Source organism: Cyprinodon tularosa, unplaced genomic scaffold (genome assembly GCF_016077235.1).
Source record: "Cyprinodon tularosa strain WSP-4 unplaced genomic scaffold, ASM1607723v1 ctg558, whole genome shotgun sequence".
Lineage (NCBI taxonomy): Eukaryota > Metazoa > Chordata > Actinopteri > Cyprinodontiformes > Cyprinodontidae > Cyprinodon > Cyprinodon tularosa.
The window spans coordinates 33294-48346 of NW_024039294.1; the positions used below are offsets into that span (position 1 = coordinate 33294).

At 38.4% G+C, this 15053-nt stretch overlaps 1 protein-coding gene across 4 annotated transcripts in view; it reads right to left on the reverse strand.

The window, feature by feature from the left end:
• The window catches only part of abcc3 (ATP-binding cassette, sub-family C (CFTR/MRP), member 3), a 101799-nt gene that overhangs the window by 24249 nt on the left and 62497 nt on the right, over nucleotides 1-15053 (reverse strand). For all 4 annotated transcript variants that reach the window (XM_038305402.1, XM_038305403.1, XM_038305404.1 and 1 more), the window contains exons 8-19: nucleotides 14443-14697; nucleotides 11292-11469; nucleotides 11024-11185; nucleotides 10832-10924; nucleotides 10284-10487; nucleotides 8001-8147; nucleotides 7825-7912; nucleotides 7581-7647; nucleotides 7383-7509; nucleotides 4071-4247; nucleotides 526-693; nucleotides 39-222 (exon numbers count right to left, since the gene is read on the reverse strand). In XM_038305402.1, coding sequence (XP_038161330.1) covers nucleotides 39-222; nucleotides 526-693; nucleotides 4071-4247; nucleotides 7383-7509; nucleotides 7581-7647; nucleotides 7825-7912; nucleotides 8001-8147; nucleotides 10284-10487; nucleotides 10832-10924; nucleotides 11024-11185; nucleotides 11292-11469; nucleotides 14443-14697 — 1850 coding nt within the window. The remainder of the gene's footprint in view (nucleotides 1-38; nucleotides 223-525; nucleotides 694-4070; nucleotides 4248-7382; nucleotides 7510-7580; nucleotides 7648-7824; nucleotides 7913-8000; nucleotides 8148-10283; nucleotides 10488-10831; nucleotides 10925-11023; nucleotides 11186-11291; nucleotides 11470-14442; nucleotides 14698-15053) is intronic.

The window sequence follows — 15053 nt, forward strand, 5'->3', positions numbered from 1 at the left end:
AGGAATTACGTGGAAAATAAAATAAAGTGTTAATCAACCAGTGGCTTCGTCCTCCTCTATGATGTCCTCTAAAGCGTAGTTCCTGAGAAACTCTGCGAAGGCTCCGTTCTGTTTGAGCAGCTCCTGATAGGAGCCCATCTCAGACACCCTGCCATCCACAATCACCACTATGTTATCCACTTGAGGCAGGAAGCTGATGCCGTGTGTCACCAGGATGCGAGTCTTGGATCATACAAAGGAAATGAATCGTTAAAGAACGCCGTCCCAGAGACCTGTCATCACAAGCCCAACTTCATTTAAGCTTTCAGCGCAGTTTCCCATCAGAAAACAGGATCTTATCAGGCGCTGAGGATTATGTTTACAACACGGAACAAGCCTTTTTACTGATAACAGCTGATATAACTGCCAGTCTGGAAAACGATAGGATTCAACTTCCCCAAGGCTGAGAGGCAACTGTTATTCTGGACAGTTTTAGGAGGTAGAGTCTGAGAATTTTTAGGGATTTTTCTCGTTGATTTTCCTCACCTTGCCTTTCAAAACGCCCTCAGGTCCGATGAGGTTGTCAAAGATGTGTTTGGCCACGTGGGCGTCCACCGCAGAGAGCGGGTCGTCGAGTAGGTAGACGTCGGCGTTGCTGTACAGAGCTCGAGCCAAGCTCACCCTCTGTCTCTGACCGCCGGAGAGGTTGATGCCCTGCAGGACAAAATCCATTCATCTTTTATCACTATCATTCCATCATATCTGATACATGAGTTCTTGAGACCTCTGCATCATCAGTGTGATATTTTTGTTCTTGAAAACCCCTAACTTACACAATTACACACATGTAGTGAAAATAAAACGTGTAAAAGATTATACGGAAATGGCTAATCTATCAAAATTGATGCAAATAAATTTTAATTTAACTTCTAATAAAAGAGATGACCAAAAAATAAAAAATAAACACTTAATAAAATAACCTTCAGATCAAGACGTCTTGTTGGAAGCTGTTCCCCTTTGAGTCAGAACCACAAACTTTATGTTTTATACATCAGACGAACACAAAGAGGTTGTGTAGAGCAAGTAAAATAAAAATTGTGATGTGCAAAACCTTTCAGAACCATATTTTACTAAGTTACATGAACAATACGTCTGAGGCAGTAATCTCTACCAGCTCAAAGTTAAACATGTTCTAGTTTACAATTCAAAATAGCTCAATAGAGTCAAAGTAAAGCGATCGAAATAAATCCAATCTGATTAAGTAAATCACAATGTAGCGATTTGCCTTAAAAGAATCGTGTAATTCATAAACCTAAATGGAAAAAAGAAACAGATCTACTGCAGAAAGTCAAAAGAAGTCCTCTTTGCAGTTAGAGAAACAAGCAAATATATGGAAGAGGTTTCTCTGGTCAGAATGAATGTGTTGGAGAAAGAGCATAGATATAAACGGGACATGCCTAAGGTGTTGCATGGGGGTGGCAGCAACATTATAAGGGAAACCAGCTATTGGTTTATAACTACAGAAAGGTGGAGGAGTTTACATCAAATAATGCTGATTTATGGTTAAAGTCAAGATCTAAACCTGTTCAGCTGGAAGAGCAACCAAATTATGATGCTATATAATGCTGGGACAGAATATAATATACTTTATTCCGTAAAAATTCAAAAAATATCCACTGGACTTGGTTTTCAAGATTTGAAGACGTTTCGCCACCTCTCCAGGAAGCTTTCTCAATTCAAATGTCTGGATCCGCAGTGAGTTTGAGTCTTATATAGACAACGCCTTGTATCGCATATTGTCATGACAATCTCCCCCTTAATGACAATCCCCCCTTTAACGACCGACCCCTAGAATCATAGACAGGTTCAGATATTACAGGCTAACGATGGAACTAACGACCCATTCATCGGTTTCCATTGCATGTTTCCAAGCGATACAAGGCGTTGTCTATATAAGACTCAAACTCACTGCGGATCCAGACATTTGAATTGAGAAAGCTTCCTGGAGAGGTGGCGAAACGTCTTCAAATCTTGAAAACCAAGTCCAGTGGATATTTTTTGAATTTTTACGGAATGACTATGACCTGGATGACTGAGAACCTTCATCAACAATATACTTTATATTTTCAGATTTGATTCTAATATATTTATTATATATATATATACACTATATTGCCAAAAGTATTTGCTCACCCATCCAAATTATTGGAATCAGGTGTTCCAATCACTTCCATGGCCACAGGTGTATAAATTCAAGCACCTAGGCATGCAGACTGTTTTTACAAACATTTGTGAAAGAATGGGTCGCTCTCAGGAGCTCAGTGAATTCCAGCGTGGAACTGTGATAGGATGCCACCTGTGCAACAAATCCAGTCGTGAAATTTCCTCGCTCCTAAATATTCCACAGTCAACTGTCAGCTGTATTATAAGAAAATGGAAGTGTTTGGGAACGACAGCAACTCAGCCACGAAGTGGTAGGCCACGTAAACTGACGGAGCGGGGTCAGCGGATGCTGAAGCGCATAGTGCGAAGAGGTCGCCAACTTTCTGCAGAGTCAATCACTACAGACCTCCAAACTTCATGTGGCCTTCAGATTAGCTCAAGAACAGTGCGCAGAGAGCTTCATGGAATGGGTTTCCATGGTCGAGCAGCTGCATCCAAGCCATACATCACCAAGTGCAATGCAAAGCGTCGGATGCGGTGGTGTAAAGCACGCCGCCACTGGACTCTAGAGCAGTGGAGACGCGTTCTCTGGAGTGACGAATCGCGCTTCTCCATCTGGCAATCTGATGGACGGGTCTGGGTTTGGCGGTTGCCAGGAGAACGGTACTTGTCTGACTGCATTGTGCCAAGTGTAAAGTTTGGTGGAGGGGGGATTATGGTGTGGGGTTGTTTTTCAGGAGCTGGGCTTGGCCCCTTAGTTCCAGTGAAAGGAACTCTGAATGCTTCAGCATACCAAGACATTTTGGACAATTCCATGCTCCCAACTTTGTGGGAACAGTTTGGAGCTGGCCCCTTCCTCTTCCAACATGACTGTGCACCAGTGCACAAAGCAAGGTCCATAAAGACATGGATGACAGAGTCTGGTGTGGATGAACTTGACTGGCCTGCACAGAGTCCTGACCTCAACCCGATAGAACACCTTTGGGATGAATTAGAGCGGAGACTGAGAGCCAGGCCTTCTCGTCCAACATCAGTGTGCGACCTCACAAATGCGCTTCTGGAAGAATGGTCAAAAATTCCCATAAACACACTCCTAAACCTTGTGGACAGCCTTCCCAGAAGAGTTGAAGCTGTTCTAGCTGCAAAGGGTGGACCGACGTCATATTGAACCCTATGGATTAGGAACGGGATGTCACTTAAGCTCATATGTGAGTCAAGGCAGGTGAGCAAATACTTTTGGCAATATAGTGTATATATATATATATATATATATATATATATATATATATATATATATATATATATATATATATATATATATATATATATATATATATATATTTCAAACAAGCACTCTTATTCTTCCACTCCTATACACAGTTATTTTTCTTTTTTTGGTTAATCACACCCTTGCACCATACAATTTATTTTTTTTACAAGGGCTGGGCAATAAACCGTATTTTTACCGTAACCATTATTCACTACAATAACCTGCAACAATTTTCCCGTATCGGTGAAAGAAATACACTTAATTTTGCTGTTTGGCCTGTGTGTGCAGGTGGCTGGTATTTCTTTCCCCTTTAAGTCACTGCAACATGTGGGTTATCGTGACTCCACCCATCCAGTCAGAAGGGTGGATGAGCCCAGTGAAGAAGGGTCCATCACAGCTTTAAACTAAATTACATCAGTTAATCCTGTGGAGCCGAGTGAGAGCGAGATTAAGCTGAGCCGAGAAGGAATCAGATTTGCACGCAAATTTTAAAATCTGCATCAATGGTACTGTAAAAAGCGGCGATATTAGAAAAGTATCAGTGTAGGCAGATATCCAAATTCAGGTATTATGATCGGATCTGAAGTGAAAATATATGGATGGATGCATCCATGGTATGAATATAATGAAAAGCTCTGTTGATATAAGAGCTTCCCACCTTCTCTCCGATCTCCGTCATGTCTCCTCCAGGCAGAACTTCTAGATCTGGTGTCAAGGCACAGGCGTCCAGAACACGGTGGTACTTCTGCTCGTTGAAGCTATTCCCAAACAGGATGTTGTCCCGGAGGGTGGCATTTTGGATCCAGGCCTGCTGGGGAACGTAAGCCACAGACCCCTGAGGAGAGATTCAGATAACTGTTAGTTCCTCTTATAAGTGTCGGATCACATGTAAAGTTCACTTTGGGTATTAAAGAGTCCAGTAAGATTTAAAAAAAAGATAATTTGTGATCATTTCACCATGGACGGGACACTTATGGATAACTTTAGGATAAGCTGGATTTGCTGCCTGAAGGATCAGTCTGAACATCAAAGCTGCAATCTTTTTTTCTTATCTCTCCAATTAATTTATTTTTATAATTTGGTCGCTACAGTACATTTTATAATCCTTTTTAAATAGGACACAACTCAATGTTCTTCTGCACTTTGAACCATAATTATTTTACACTGCACTGTCCAATTTCCATATTAATGCCCTTTTACACAATTATTTTTAAACTGGTTTCCTTTTCTCATTCACCGTTTACCTTTTGATCAGAGCTGCACTTTATAATGATAATGCTGTTGTCACTGCTGTAAGCTGTATGCAAGGTTTGAAACGTTTGTCTAAGTCTAAGTTACCAAACACCTAAATGAAATGGATTTTGTCATCTAAACTGCGCAAAGAGGCTTATGGCTGCCATGTTTTGTATATGGTCAATCTTGACATTTTCAAATAAACTTCTTTAATTCTGCAAACGCTTGCCTAATCCTTTATAGGGCAAGTTTCCATTTTTGATCACTTGCAGACCCCTTACAAATAGAGCCCCCCGTCCCTCAGTGAGGTCTAGAAGCACACGATCTATATCCAGCCATTCAGCAAAGATAATGCTACATGGCTGTACATCTTATTTTGGCATTTGACCGAATAGACGAGCCCTTGAATTATATATTACCCACTGTAAATTAAGAAAAAGTTAGCAAGTCAATAAAAAAAGGTAAAAAGCTAATTGAAAAGTTAAAAATTTAAGTTCAAAAGTTAATAAGCCTAGTTAAGTATATTTAAGTCTATAAAATAAAAAATGTAAGTGCTAGTATCAGCATTAATGCCTCTAAGGTTATGTTTTACCAAAAACTCTCAGAGTGTTTTTTTATGAATTTCATATAGAAGCACTTTTGTTATTTTTCTTCTTTAATTGCCGTTTCTTGTTATTACATTGACAATAATTTTGCCATCAAAATATCCATATTTTCTGAATGTTACAAAGGTAATAAGGGTTTGTCCAATTACACTATTGGCTTGAAATTTTGATTTTCAAAGTATTTCACTGAGTGTCCTAGAAAGGGTTAAAGCTTAAATGTTTGTGCAGACCTGTGTGTATTAAATTGTGGTAACTACCGTTAATTTCTCCTTTGGCTAATCGGTACATATATATATATCTACAATATCTACAAAGCTTGGTAAATGTTTGAAAAATAACGGACTTGGAAGTCTTCAGCGTGTTGACACTTGTTCCCATACGGCTGCTAAGGCCACTGTAACAATAATGATGAAAACACTCTCTGATGTGGTATTTTCACTTCCAAGTCCAAATGAGACCATAAAACTATCTATGTTTTTCAGATAAGCATTTTATCACCTATGAGTCAGGATAGCGTTTTATTGTAGGTACCTAGATCATTAGTCATATCAAACCAACCCTTTCCTGAAAATATATATTTATTTGCTCTAATTTGTAAATCATGAATTAGTCATTAGCTATTCCTATTCCTATCCATCAGCTAGGAAAATATATTTCCAAGAATTTGAGATGAGTGAATCATGAAGTACTGGAAACTTTCATAAGAGTGGCTGCTTAACAAGTAGAAACAAGAGCAACAACTAAATGGCTCTAATAAATGCAACACGGTCAGGGGATTCTAAACCCCTAGAAAGGGGATCAGATGTGTGTGATCATGTCCATGACTCGGAAATAGGAAGGATATTTAACAGAAATGGCGCCCATGGGAAAGTATTGAGGTAAAAACACTGCTGGCCAAAAAAGTAAATCCAAAGGGTGATCTTATACAAAACCAAATTTCAGTCATCCAGGTCAGTCATTTAAAAAAAAAGGGGGAAAAAAAACAATCCACTGGACCTTGTTTCCAACATGGACATTGACATTTTGCTTCCCATCCAGGAAGCTTTTTCAATACAAAATGTCAGGAATAGTTCAAGGCTTTTTACAGTAGCCCAACAAAATGTTGTTTTTGTTTTGTATTTGTAAACACTTAGACGGGTATGGGGCATTGCAGGCTAACAAAAGGCCCATCGATCCCCATTCCAAAGGGGGTGGACCCCTTCGTCCATTTTAATTTACATGTTTTCAAAACAAAAACAAGGCTTTGTTGGGCTACTGTATAAAACCTAAACCTCAATGCTATTCCTGACATTCTGAATTGAAAAAGCTTCCTGGATGGGAAACAAAAAGTCTTCACCTTGGAAACAAAGTCCAGTAGATTGTTTTTAATTTTCTTTTTTTTTCTTTTTTTGGGAAAGAATAGGACTAAGCTTCCTAAGTAATGGAAAATAAGTATATCACAAATGTTTGACAGCAGCTGTTGTTGCCAAGGCTGGCACAGCCAGTTTATGTTTTAGAGGACATTTAACTATAGAGTCAGGTCAGTTTGGTTAGTCCTTTCCCATGAAAATTGAAAACATCACAGAAACAAAAACAAAAAAACCACAGTCTAGAACTGTTCAAGTTATCACACAACGTATGTTTTACAATCTGAAGAGAAGGGAATGAGATAAGGCTACGACAGACTCAACATATGGATATTCCAGGTATAATCGGCAGAAAAGGCTTTATTTTTAACATTTAGAAGGAAAATAAAAAATGATAATTAAGAAATGATCTTTTAAGGTAAAAGCCTAAGTATATGCATCCAGGATGTGTGAGTTCTGCAGAAATGTTAGCTGCCTAGTTTGTGGAAGAGCCAAACCACACAACAACTGAATAATTCAATACATGCCAGCAAATTCTATTGAAAAGCTACTGGCGTCTAAAATCAAGCAAAAACAATCCATGAGAAAGTATGGAAATACTTCTTTGCGGACGTATAAAATACTGAAATACTACATTTTTGTTTCATTAAATCCTAAAATTCTTAAGTTTTCTGATGGTCAACCATACATGCAGCCATTTATTTGCAGTAGTTGTTCAGAAAAGGCCCGTCAGCCTTCAGTAAGGATATCAGTGGTTTAAGGAAAGGAGAAAGTAAAGAGTCCTACCCGGACAGACACCTCTCCTTCCTGTTTCTCCATGTCTCCTAGCAGTGCAGAGATCAGGGAGGACTTCCCACAACCAACATGTCCCACAACAGCCACCAGGGAGCCCTGCGGCACCATCACGTTGATGCTAGCAACACAGCAAACATGTCAGAGGCACAACACAAAAGAATGAATGCTTTTGCACATAACATGTCATACTTGTGCAGAACAGGTTGATCCTCTTTGGCCCACGTGAATTTCCCATTGACCACAGAAACGGCAAAATCTGTTGAGCAAAAAAAACATAAAAAGCCTTTGTGAGTGATTCATTCTACTACTCACAAGGTTCAGAGTCACTAGGTGAGAGGTGAGTTGACTTTGTAACTGGATTTCTTTTTTAGAGGACTGTAAAAAAAACCTGACAACGCCCTTTAAAACATGCAAGTAGAGACAGCCTGATTACCAGAGCCGGTGTTCTTTCTATCCACGGAGCTTGGGTCCAACTCATCATGACTCAGGAAGTTCTGAATGCGCTTAAGTGAGACGCTGGCCTGAGAAGCAGCATAAACAGATATCACATAAGGCTGCGGTGTAAACAGGGGTGACAAGGGAAGATGAAAAACGGAGAAAGAAATGAACCTGAACGAGGCTGCTGATCACTTGGGGAAGCATGTTCAGAGGAAATCTAAGGATGTTGAAAAGGGAGAGTGACACGAAGGCCTTCTCTGCATCCAGCACGTTGTTCTCATCCACAGTGACATACACTGCAAACGTTGTCAAGGCAACCTGGAAACACAAGAAAAGAACGGCAAAACATCATGTCCCATTATTACTACACACTAACATTACATTAGAGTTCAGGTAAGCATATTTTTAAGCGTTCTTAAAAGCTGACCTTCAGGACAGAAAATGACGTGTTGTGTATTGGCAGTATATAAATAAACTGAATTGAATTTCACTGTGCATTTATTGGCCTCTGTAAAAAAAATAAAAATATCACGGCTCATTTAAAATCTTGCCGAAATATATCCCATCAATCAGAGTGGTCAACCGAATAAGATGCCAGGTAAGTAGTGTTTCCATGGCGAGAACTAAACAAGGTGAGGTGTGGCATTCTCTTTTTATCCTACCCAGTAAGGAAAATAAAATTAAAGTGGGAATAGAATTAAGAATTCTTCAACGAAAATAAAATGGCAAATAGGGACTCTATCATAATCATATCAAACCAAAAATGAATCCTGTAAACCCTGAACCTTCAGCCTGGGACCAAAAAAAAAGTCAAAGAAGCTGCTAATGTTTTTACCTAAATAATTAATGATTATTGAAACCTTTTTATTTATTTTATCAAAAAAGTGTTAAAATAAAATAATGAAAAAAAACCTTTTTTAAGAAATTTGAAGGAAAAGCACACAAAAAGTCCAAAACAGGTTACATATTGTATAAACAGCACAATAAAATCACTATACTATAATCATACAATACTATGAAAAAAAAAATGTATATGTATATATATATATATATATATATATATATATATATATATATATATATATATATATATATATATATATATATATATATATATATATATATAATTGTTGGAGAGACAAATATCAAAAATGTTATGAATGAAAAAATCACATTTAAATTACCAAGAAATGAACTAAAATATTCTATATTTCCCCTAAATGAAAACTACATTTATACATTTTGTCATATTATGAAATTTAACCTTATAAAGGAACCATTAGTGGATGAGGTGAATAAATTAAATCAATCACATGTAGGGATCTATTTCAATGCAACAGCTTTAGAGGAAGAAAAAAAAAGGAAAAAAAGAACATTAAAGAAGATACTAAATATTACAACCCTACTTTGTTTGCTTTTTTTCCCACTCTGTAATTTAGGGTGGAACTAATGGAGCTTTTATCAACCAGTATAAGCCATTTTCAACTAGAAAAACTTCTGACTGCAGACAGTTTGCTGCATGGTGAGGGTGACTGACCGCCACCTGCCAGAACTTTCAAAGCAGAGTTTTACAGCAGCCCTCGCTATTTGCTAAAGACTGTAAACTTAAAGCTGTTGCAGCTTCACCTGCTCTAAAAAAAAATATGGAAAAGGTTGTTATATTCATCACTAGTTGCTTTTGGGGGAAAAAAAGGTCCTTAGAGGGGTCTGGAATGTCTCAAAATTGGCAATAGTGTTATAAGCAAGGCCAACTTAAGATAGCAGAACGTTAGCAATCTATCAGTCACTCGGGGTATGTGCATCTTAGTTTGATAGTACAATGTTGTTTGACTTTAAATCCGTCTCAAAAGGTAAATAACTTAACTTAATACAGTTAAGAGGACCAATAAGGTTTAAGCTTGTCGGTATGTGAGGACCTTTCAATGTGGCCCAGGGCCCATTTGATAACAGGCTTTGGTACCAATCTCTTAAGGACAACTATTACTTTTATTGGGGGCTTGTCCAGGATTTGAACATAACATATTAAAGAAGCTCAATATATACCAGTAAATGTCAAACAATTAATATTTAGCTATTAAATCTAATTTAAGAAAAGCCAAATGTTTTAAAAAAATGTGTATATATCAAAAGTGAATCAAAAACAAAGAACAGTGGTGGCCATTGCTAAAACAAACAAAAGACAAAGGGGCCCTAAAATGACAATAAAATGACCTGTTGTATTAAGGGTAAAATTCGTCACATTTCAATGTTGACCATTTCCTATTTTTCAATTACATCTCACTGGTAATGATCTGAAAACAACATGAAAATTATACTTGGAGATACCAAAAAAAAAAATCTACCTAACAAGATATTAGATCGGTTTTAAGTTAAAATAGGGAATTTTCTTTGTTTCTGAACCTTTGAGTTCTTTCATTTCTAACTAGCAGTAAATATAAAATGTTAAGTGCTTACAAGAAAAGGGGCACTGGTCCAAGCCATTGTGGACAGCGCTCCGAGGTAGGCCGTCTTTCGTAGGACCTTAAGTTCCTTCTGCCTAATGGCCAGGACTTTGTCTTTAAAAGAGTTCTCCCAGGCATAAAGCTTGAGGACTTTAATGCCATTCAGGATCTCATTCATCAGCTTGATACGTGCATCTTTGTGCTGCATCTGCTGGACCTGAAGACAAAAGACAGATTTTTTTTTTTACAAAAGACAGATTTTTAAAGCAGATGTACAGACCTAAAACTAGACAATTTATTCACACTAAACCTAAGCTAACAAATGACAAAGATTTACTTTTATCCAGCGATTTAATGGGTTCAGTCTCCTGGTAACATTGTAATATATAGCTCTGTGTCATCTGCATACTTCACTTATGCGGTTGATCATTGAGATCAGAGTTACAATTCTATAGTTTCCTGATTTGTAGTTTATTTGGGATTTACAGCCTACAAATTGAATTTACTGAGTAATTATTACAAAAAGTACTTGAATTTTCTACACAACTTTAGCATCTATACCTGATATGCCCGGGTCTTCATGGCAATGAAAGCATTAAAGGGGATGAGCATAACCATGACAGCCACTCCTGCTAGCACAGATGGTCCAAGATTCTGTAAAATATAGAATACATTTTACGTTTCATTGTGAATGGATTTTTAACTGGAGCTTCTTAAATTTCCAGGTAAACATCTATAAGTAAATGTTCATACCTGCCAGAGGAAATACAAAGCCAGCATAATTTGCAGAGGAGCAGACCACAGCATGTTTAGAAAGGTAGTGAGATCCATGAACCTTTGTGCATCTACAGACATCAGATTGACAATTTCTCCCACTGTAGATGAACGCTTTGCTGCATTAGTTATCACCAGCGCCTGAGGAAAAAAGTAAAGCAGTGGGTAAGAAAAAAAAACTGTAATAAAAGAATTTATTTATTTTTTTTCTTTATGAGAAGCGATAACAGCATTATTGGATTTGTACCTTCCTGTAAATGGCTCCTATGAGAGCTGTCCGGACGTTCATGCCAGTGACGAAGCAGTACTGAAAGTGTGTGTGGAGGATGAGGGTTTGTAGTATGGCGGTGAAAAACATGAGGAAGGCCAGCGTGTAACCCCACCAATCAGGAGCAGACTTGTCTTTTGTGAAGTTGATCAACATGCTAGAAAAACAGAAAGGAAAACCTGCATCTCTTTACCAGGAAAACAAACTTTTACCATTTATTTCTTCGTGATGCAGAAAACGGTTCATTATGATGCAAAGATCTATCTGCCCCCTGTTAATACATACCCCATATATATATATATATATATATATATATATATATATATTACACACACACAGTGGGGCAAAAAAGTATTTAGTCAGCCACCAATAGTGCAAGTTCTCCCACTTAAAAAGATGAGAGAGGCCGGTAATTTTCATCATAGATATACCTCAACTATGAGAGACAAAATGAGAAAAAAAAATCCAGAAAATCACAGTCTGATTTTTAAAGAATTTATTTGCAAAATATGGTGGAAAATAAGTATTTGGTCAATAACAAAAGTTCATCTCAGTACTTTGTTATATACCCTTTGTTGGCAATGACAGAGATCAAACGTTTTCTGTAAGTCTTCACAAGGTTTTCACACACTGTTGCTGGTATTTTGGCCCATTCCTCCATGCAGATCTCCTCTAGAGCAGTGATGTTCTGGGGCTGTCGCTGGGCAACATGGACTTTCAACTCCCTCCAAAGATTTTCTATGGGGTTGAGATCTGGAGACTGGCTAGACCACTCCAGGACCTTAAAATGCTTCTTACGAAGCCACTCCTTCGTTACCCGGGCGGTGTGTTTGGGATCATTTTCATGCTGAGAGACCCAGCCACGTTTCATCTTCAATGCCCTTGCTGATGGAAGGAGGTTTTCACTCAAAATTTGACGATACATGGCCCCATTCATTCTTTCCTTCACACGGATCAGTCGACCTGGTCCCTTAGCAGAAAAACAGCCCCAAAGCATGATGTTTCCACCCCCATGCTTCGCTGTAGGTATGGTGTTCTTTGGATGCAACTCAGCATTCTCTCTCCTCCAAACACGACGAGTAGAGTTTTTACCAAAAAGTTCTATTTTGGTTTCATCTGACCATATGATATTCTCCCAGTCATCGTTTGGATCATCCAAATGCTCTCTAGCAAACTTGAGACGGGCCTTGACATGTACTGGCTTAAGCAGGGGGACACGTCTGGCACTGCAGGATTTGAGTCCCTGGCGGCGTAGTGTGTTACTGATGGTAGCCTTTGTTACTTTGGTCCCAGCTCTCTGCAGGTCATTCACTAGGTCTCCCCGTGTGGTTCTGGGATTTTTACTCACCGTTCTTGTGATCATTTTGACCCCACGGGGTGAAATCTTGCGTGGAGCCCCAGATCGAGGAAGATTATCAGTGGTCTTGTATGTTTTCCTTTTTCCAATAATTGATCCCACAGTTGATTTCTTCACACCAAGCTGTTTACCTATTGCAGATTCAGACTTCCCAGCCTGGTGCAGGTCTATAATTTTGTTTCGGGTGTCCTTTGACAGCTCTCTAGTTTTGGCCATGGTGGAGTTTAGAGTGTGACTGTTTGAGGTTGTGGACAGGTGTCTTTTATACTGATAACGGGTTCAAACAGGTGCCATTATTGCAGGTAACGAGTGGAGGACAGAGGAGCCTCTTACAGAAGAAGTTACAGGTCTGTGAGAGCCAGAAATCTTGCTTGTTTGTAACTGACCAAATACTTATTTTCCACCATATTTTGCAAATAAATTCTTTAAAAATCAGACAATGTGATTTTCTGGATTTTTTTTCTCATTTTGTCTCTCATAGTTGAGGTATATCTATGATGAAAATTACCGGCCTCTCATCTTTTTGAGTGGGAGAACTTGAAAAATTGGTGGCTGACTAAATACTTTTTTGCCCCACTGTGTGTGTGTGTGTGTGTATATATATATATATATATATATATATATATATATATTTAATACATGCCTTTAGCTGATAGTTGTTTTTTTACACGATTTCAAACAGGTGATGCGAATGCTACTAGTTTATGGGTAATTGCAATTGCAAGAGGGTTATTGTTTAAGCCAAAGGTGTGTTTTAGAGTCCGTATATCCCAGTTAATAATTTTATTTCTAATACATAGTAAGTGCTCTATTATTTTTTATTTATAACTTTGATCATTTTAGCCCTAATCTTTATGCATATAATTTTTCAGGAAGTTTCCTAAAATATTATTAATAGGAAAAATAGAGAAACAGCCATTCAAGGTTTGATGTAGCAGAAACCTGTATTATGCTTAATGAAGATTCGGTGAATCAAGATACTGAGAACAGCCTACACAGGAAATGTATCTGAGTAAATTTTACTTTTACAGATGGAAGAAACTTTAACTCAGAATTGATTAAATATAATTCCTCTCTATTAACAGTAAAATTGTCTCATAATAATCCTCTTTCAACTCAATGTTCCTCTTTTTGAAGAATATGCTTTTAACTCTAGAAAAATACTCAGCGTTTATTTGTAGCACGTTAAAAACAGATTTGATGACACTGCACTTACTGAGGCCCCTGGGCCCCAGGAACATGTGGGTTCTTACTGAATGATACACTAACATTATAAATTTAAAAAATGCATTTTTCCAAAACAGTAGTTTATAAGGCAAGGTCAGTCACACCAAAGCACATAACATTTTGAAAGTCAAATGAAGACTTGGGGCAGTTTTGAAATGTTGTCTTTGTGACATGGAACAGATATGATCAGTGTTAGTTAACAATCTTTGGTCGTGTAATAAAATGCATGGAAGGAAATTTGTGGTCAACAAGCTTTGATACTTTATCTGACTAAAACTTGGAGATAAGGATTTCACAAAACATTCGCCTTGAACAATTTTCCCCCTGGGCCATTAGAGGTTTGAAAAGGAAACATATTTACATTTTTGACAAAGCTGGTATACATTTAGCTCCAAGAAAAGCTACCCTGTTTTGGATAGATGCAAACACAACATGCAAAAACTGTGCTGGAAATAGTTTGCAAACACCAGAACACAGATTGCTTTGTTTGCTAATATGTTGCAGCATTGACCGCATGTTAAAGGAGGATCAGATAATCATTTTCACCTGAGGAGCTGAGGGTTGATGAAGGTGATGGAATCCTGCAGGAGCTTAAAGAGTGAGCCGATCAGAAAGTAAGGGCCGAAGGCTTTGATCAGGGCACGGAGGAAGGATGGCTGATGGGGAGCTGCTTTGTGACTGGACAGCAGCACCTCCGCTTCCTCCGGGCTGCTTTCATTTCCCCCCGTTCCTCCTGAGACGTGGTTGGTGGCCGACGGTTGGGGTTTAGCATAAACTGCCTGGTTGGTGAGATGCTGATCACTGTGGAAAGAGTAGAAATAAAATATATTTATGGGAATTTCAAACTAGGCTTCGCTGTAAAGGGCTGAATATACTCCCACAGCAGTGTGTCGCAGTGAGCTTGTCGCAGGTATAACACAGATATTTTTGATTTATGCCCAAATTTGAAGCGTGGTCTGCGCTATGCTACTCCACGCCACAGCACAAGAGGGACAATCACGAACTAGCTGTGGGTCTACATACGGTCGAGGCGGGGAGGAATTGGGGGCAAGTTTGTGCAACATCGGAGGGACATGAGGGCAAAAAAGAGTTTTCCAGTTTTCCACAATGGCGGTCATACAAACAAAACAAGTTGGTAAAGCACCAAGAAAAATACG